Source organism: Salmo trutta, chromosome 32 (assembly GCF_901001165.1).
Source record: "Salmo trutta chromosome 32, fSalTru1.1, whole genome shotgun sequence".
Taxonomy (NCBI): Eukaryota; Metazoa; Chordata; class Actinopteri; order Salmoniformes; family Salmonidae; genus Salmo; species Salmo trutta.
Window position 1 is genome coordinate 4,318,538 of NC_042988.1, and position 6,405 is coordinate 4,324,942.

The 6,405-nt window shown below is 44.4% G+C and overlaps 1 protein-coding gene across 2 annotated transcripts; it reads left to right on the forward strand.

The window, feature by feature from the left end:
• The first annotated feature begins 276 nt into the window (after positions 1–276).
• saxo3 (stabilizer of axonemal microtubules 3) lies at positions 277–4,190 on the forward strand. 2 transcript variants are annotated; one of them, XM_029727155.1, is made up of 5 exons: positions 277–924; positions 1,653–1,805; positions 1,926–2,042; positions 2,370–2,464; positions 2,605–4,190. In XM_029727155.1, exons 1-5 carry the CDS (start codon positions 823–825, stop codon positions 2,978–2,980), a joined length of 843 nt encoding a protein of 280 aa, XP_029583015.1. In that variant the 5' UTR covers positions 277–822; the 3' UTR covers positions 2,981–4,190. The 2 variants fall into 2 exon arrangements, with proteins under 2 accessions (XP_029583015.1, XP_029583014.1); XM_029727154.1 differs by having other exon boundaries at positions 280–924; positions 1,626–1,805.
• Positions 4,191–6,405: the final 2,215 nt, after the last annotated feature.

Genomic DNA, 6,405 nt, shown 5'->3' on the forward strand with positions numbered 1-6,405 from the left:
GAGGAATGGTGCAGGTTGTGGCAAACTGAATTCAGCCATCATCGTCGCCAATGTTATATCTAGCTTAGCTGTCAAAGAACGCAGATCTGCACCGTTTCACATTGTACATCACTCTGTCGTGTAATGACATGCGCCACTCATTCTGACAACCCATTACATTTAAATTTACATTTTAGTCATTTAGCAGACGCTCTTATCCAGAGCGACATACAGTAGTGAATACATTAAAAAAAAATTGTACTTGGTTAATCTGTCATCTGTAAAGCAGCACACTGTCGTAAACCATAACAATGTACAGTACGACTAACAGCACGTCGTACCACACATAATATTCACATCTGTCTGTCTTGGTGTTTGTAAATAAATATTGTCACTTGTAGAATGTTTATTTTGTTTCCAATTGTTGACTAAACAAACCTGCTTCTGTATGAACTGAATTACAATAATTTCACTGATTTGAATAAATGAAACAAACAAAGGTGTTTTAAAACAGATCGTGCAAGATTGCGTTGAGAATATGGCCACATTTAATTAAGTAAAAGTCCGCTGTTTGTCCATTGAGTGACGTGTGTGAGCGCGCAGAATTTGCGCTAGTAGCGTCTACGGTATCCATGACGATATTACCGAAACAAAGCATAATGTTCAAGCACTGTCGAAGCTCCCGATCGTGTTCTCCTTCCTTTTCTGCTGATTTGAAGAACACGCGTATACATGTGTGATACCTCGTTTTCTTCATTCATGTTGATGCTATTTTAGTAGCTAAGTGAACAGGACTTTGGAACAGGGAGTCCCTGTTGTTGGGTCAACTGGCACATCAATCCAATGGCTTTGTGGAAGGGACACCGGCGAGAGCTGGGACAGACAAGCGCAGGTGTCGGCCACATGTATGTGCAGCCCTTGCCTTTTTATGTGGAGAGTCACAAGGTAGGTTTAAGAGTAAGACGATTTACAATTTGAATTAGGCCTAATAAAGATTCAAAGAATTCTGATTATAAGTCTTATAATTTGAATAAGAGATACGGCTCGGGAGGTTTATGTGTTTCTGCAGCTATATTTTTCACCACCTATGGGCTATAGGCTATTTTTATGATTATCAGTGTTTAAAAGTGTTTACACCCACTCTCTCTAGCTTCGTTTATACCTGAGCTAGCATGTCCTGATCTTGTTCACATTCTGATCGTGTGCACATTTTCAGAAATATGGTATTAAAATGTGTCTCATATATCCACTGTCAGCATTGTGAACAGATTTCCTGTATGCAAATTATTTGACAGCTATTCTTTCAAAATAATATTGCTATATACATTTTTTAAGACACATTGATACCATAAATCAATAGTGCCCCCTGTCAATGATTTTGGGATAATGATGATTTACATGGTTTCACGGTCCAGATCTGTCTACACTTGTAAGATATTCAGACCCAGTGCGTGCCTGACTTCCTCAAGGAGTTCTGATCATAATCAGATCCCAATGCGTTTTTTAATAGTCTACCCTGTCTGAAAAATGTGGGCACAATCAGAATGTGGACAAGATCAGGACAAAGGATGCATGATAGAAGCAGGTATAAACAAGGCTTCTCTCTCTCTCTACACACACACACACACACACCTTGTGTGTTTCAGGGTGCATCTCTGCCCCCTCTGTTCCAGCGTTCTCCCCTGGTGTCCACCAGCAGTCACTTCTCTGTCACCTCACGCTTGGAGCACGACAGGAAGCCTCAGACGGGGCCCCTGGCCAACACACGGCACCCACGTGCCCCTCCACACTGGAACACACACTTCCTCAATGAGCTGGCACAACAGGTGAGGAGAGAGCGATTGAGCGTGTGTGTATGTGTGGGTCTGTGTTTTCATTCAAAGGTAGCACCTGATTGGTTGTGTGTGTGTCGTCCCCCCCCCGTCCCCCCCCCCCCCCCCCCCCAGCTCAGGGACTGTGGGACAGTGCGCCTGCTCTCTCAGCCAATCAGTGAAATGCAGGACAGCTACAGGGGCCAGTCTGCTCCACAGGGCCCCCTGCTGGACCACTACTGCACCCTGCTGGTAAACAAACAAACTGACAATAATGTTGGGCAATATTTCATGTTCTGACATAATGACATAGGGCCCGATTCAGATAAGTACACTTAACATGGACTTAGGTCTAAGTTAATAAGCATGGATTTAAGTAAAGATTTTTTTAACTGAAGTCCATGTTAAGTTAACTTCTCTCAAGTCTGAATAGTGTATTTGTGAAATGTAAATTGTGAATACATCTACCTTTCAAAAGTAAACAATGGAGCCAGTTGAATGTGTGAGTGGAAAGAAAAGACTAGATGAATGAATGAATGTCCAACCTGTATTCCAACAGATCTGTATATCTTCCCTCAGGCACTTTATGGACAGCTTGATCCAGGCCAGACCCCGACTGTGACAGCAGATCCTTATGTCAGCACAGCTCATGCATACTACAGGCGCTTTAGCAGGTACCACTACACCAGAGAAGTGTGATTGTGTGTGTGTGTGTGTGTGTGTATTTCCTTTATTTCGCCACTAGAGGGTAGTGTGTGTTTGTGTGTGTCCTATCCCTCTCTCCCCTACCTTTCACCTTTCTTTCTCTCCTCAGGTCAGAAATTGCCCCTTCCTCTGGTCTGGAAGCCCCTTCCTCCTACCTTAGCCTGAACAAGAGCTCCACCCACAGCCGCCTGCCGGGCCACAAAGCCCCTCCCACCATGTCCTGCCACCCTTGGCTGCCCCGCCCCTCTGTGCCCTTACCCTATGGAGGGAAACACAGCCTGTACAGGGACAGCTTCCGTGTGCCTGCCCCTCACCCTGCTCCTTCTGGTCCCTCGCCTGTTGCAATCCCAGACTGGCGACAAGCCGGGACTGAAACTGGGGCTGGAGGAGCTAAGAGAGGGCTACTCAGGGACATCGTGGAGGTCCCCAAAATGTACCTGACAGAGAACCGGGTCTATGGTGGGAACCGGACCGTACTGGTCTGAGACCGTGCTGGTACGTGTGTGTCAGAAAGACAACTACATGTGTGTATTTTGCCATATGTCACCAAGTGCGATCTAATTTATACAAGGACCATGACCCCACTTTGGAGTCAACCGTTCCCAGTGTTTTTTGTGACTATTTATCAAAGGCCCAATAAACAGGCAGGGTTTGAAGAGGACTGTAGTAGACTGATTGATTTATCAATCTCCACCAGTGATGCATGACCACGGGGTCCCAAGAGACACAACATATTTCAGGGAGTTGTTGGAAAAAGGCTGCGATCAGTTTGGGCATTAGTGTTTCTTATTGTTAATGTTTTAATGGGAGCAGGCTAAGCTGGTCCAATATCTGTGTTTAGGGGGTCCTTCAGTCTGGAGCTAGAGAGAGACAGACCAGGGCAGTATACTGTAAATACTGACTGTATGTATGTATATATGTGTGTATGTATATGTGTGTGTGTGTCAGGAAGAGAGAAATGCTGAGTAGGTTAGAGGTTATTTTGGCATCGTCTCACAAATTACCCTCAGAATCCACTGGAGTCCCTCTGTCTTTTCTACCTTTTCTCTTCCGCCCACCTGCTCTCTCGCTCTTTCACTCTCCTCCCCCTTGTTCCTCCCTCCGGCAACATGCCAGACAGAAGAAGAGAGACAGAGAGAGAGATGGAGGAAGAGAGAGAGGGAAGAGATGGAGTAGGGTTAGATAAACATACGTATGTTTATACAACTCTACTCAATCTTCCCTTTCTCTCTCTCTCTCTCTCTCCCTCTCTCTGTCTCTCTTCTTCCATCTGGCATGTTGGGGCAAATAAGGAGGTTAATACATAAAAGTAACAAATACATTAGGAATGATGTGCACTTAGCACCAATTCAGAAAGAGAGGTAGATCTATGGTAGGGGAGAGAGAGAGAGAGCGAAAACGACAGCGAGAGCATTCAGATAAGCAAGTCAGAGATATACAGACTAAGCTGACAGAATCATTGCTTACCACATTTGTGTGTGTTGGCCTAAGTGCAACATAATTTATCTGCAGAAAATAAAAATAAAAACGGATTTAATAGTTACACTAATATACAGTAACTACTTGTATTTGTGTTGCATGTGACTTGCCCAGATTCAATAATTTATCTGAACATGTATTTGAATATCAGGCTGTGCATTAATTAAAGGTTGTTGGCAGCTCTATAAAATAAACTCAGCAAAAAAATAAACGTCCTCTCACTGTCAAATGTGTTTATTTTCAGCAAACTTAACATGTGTAAATATGTGTATGAACATGACAAGATTCAACAACTGAGACATTAAATGAACAAGTTCCACAGACATGTGACTAACAGAAATGGAATAATGTGTCCCTGAACAAGGGGGGGGGGGTCAAAATCAAAAGTAACAGTAACAGTCAGTATCTGGTGTGGCCACCAGCTGCATTAAGTAATGCAGTGCATCTCCTACTCATGGACTGCACCAGATTTGCCAGTTCTTGCTGTGAGATGTTACCCCACTCTTCCACCAAGGCACCTGCAAGTTCCTGGACATTTCTGGGGGGAATGGCCCTAGCCCTCACCCTCCGATCCAGCAGGTCCCAGACATGCTCAATGGGATTGAGATCCAGGCTCTTTCCTGGCCATGGCAGAAAACTTACATTCCTGTCTTGCAGGAAATCACGCACAGAACAAGCAGTTTGGCTGGTGGCATTGTCATTCTGGAGGGTCATGTCAGGATGAGCCTGCAGGAAGGGTACCACATGAGGGAGGAGAATGTCTTCCCTGTAATGCACAGCGTTGAGATTGCCTGCAATGACAACAAGCTCAGTCCGATGATGCTGTGACACACCGCCCCAGACCATGACGGACCCTCCACCTCCCAATCGATCCCGCTCCAGAGTACAGTCCTTGGTGTAACGCTCATTCCTTCGATGATAAATGCGAATCTGACCATCACCCCTGGTGAGACAAAACCATGACTCGTCAGTGAAGAGCAATGTTTGCCAGTCCTGTCTGGTCCAGTGACGGTGGGTGTGTACCCATAGGCAACGTTGTTGCCGGTGATGTCTGGTGAGGACCTGCCTTACAGCAGGCCTACAAGCCCTCAGTCCAGCCTCTCAGCCTATTGCGGACAGTCTGAGCACTGATGGAGGGATTGTGCGTTACTGGTGTAACTCAGGCAGTTGTTGTTGCCATCCTGTACCTGTTCCGGAGGTGTGATGTTCGGATGTACCGATCCTGTGCAGGTGTTGTTACACGTGGTCTGCCACTGCGAGGACGACCAGCTGTCCGTCCTGTCTCCCTGTAGCGCTGTCTTAGGCGTCTCACAGTACAGAGATGGCAATTTATTGCCCTGGCCACATCTGCAGTCCTCATGCCTCCTTGCAGCATGCCTAAGGCACGTTCACGCAGATGAGCAGGGACCCTGGGCATCTTTCTTTTGGTGTTTTTCAGAGTCAGTAGAAAGGCCTCTTTAGTGTCCTAAGTTTTCATAACTGTGACCTTAATTGCTTACCGTCTGTAAGCTGTTAGTGTCTTAACGACCGTTCCACAGGTGCATGTTCATTAATTGTTTATGGTTCATTGAACATGCATGAGAAACAGCGTTTAAACCCTTTACAATGAAGATCTGTGAAGCTATTTTTACGAATTATCTTTGAAAGATAGAGTCCTGAAAAAGAGTTTATAGTTCAATCATGTTCCCACGGTTTCCCAATTGGTATCATATTAATTTATTAATATCAATCAATTATTCAACTTTTATTGGGTTTTTCCACACCGGACCATTGTCTTCCGACAGGTGTCATCATGGTTCCCCTCAGTCATTTGGAGTTTCCCCTACACATTATTTATTTACTAATAAAGTATCTCATATTGCACTAAGGATGCTACATTATTACCTTTCTTCAATAACTGTATACATCCAAATGGTCTCTGGGCTGCTCTGACACCAATGTAGCGATCCTTAGTTGGGGGATTTAATAATGACGGTCTACCTCAGCCAAACCCTAACCCGGACGACGTTGGGCCAATTGCATTATACATGTCACTGTATTTAAAGATGAACTCTGCCACTCCAAACTGAGGGCACCAGGTGAATCACCGACCAGGTTTACCCCATCTGCGGGGGAGGAGGAAACAGAGTCAAATATAATTGAATAACTGATGAGTGAATTATTAATTAATCAATGGATGAGTGAATGAATGAATAAATAATCAATGGACGAATTAATGAATGGACGAATTAATTCATTAATTTTCTCATGGAGATGCCCATTCAATTCTTCATAGGAAAGAACATTTGTTATATTTTCTTCTACAATGTATAAGACCAGGCTTCTGTCTAGCATTAGCTAGTTTATTTTCAAATGAAGAGGTTTGTGGGATGATTGAATTTGACTGTGTGGAAAGTGGCAACTGATTTACTGATGCAAGTGTGATTTGCTC

What these genes read in the sequence shown, in the direction of transcription:
- saxo3 (XM_029727154.1), top strand. Translation starts at nt 823, where the DNA reads ATGGCTTTGTGGAAGGGACACCGGCGAGAGCTGGGACAGACAAGCGCA. An exon ending in ACCACTACTGCACCCTGCTG is followed by an intron (nt 2,043 to 2,369) that starts GTAAACAAACAA and finishes ATCTTCCCTCAG; the next exon opens with GCACTTTATGGACAGCTTGA. An exon ending in TACTACAGGCGCTTTAGCAG is followed by an intron (nt 2,465 to 2,604) that starts GTACCACTACAC and finishes TTCTCTCCTCAG; the next exon opens with GTCAGAAATTGCCCCTTCCT.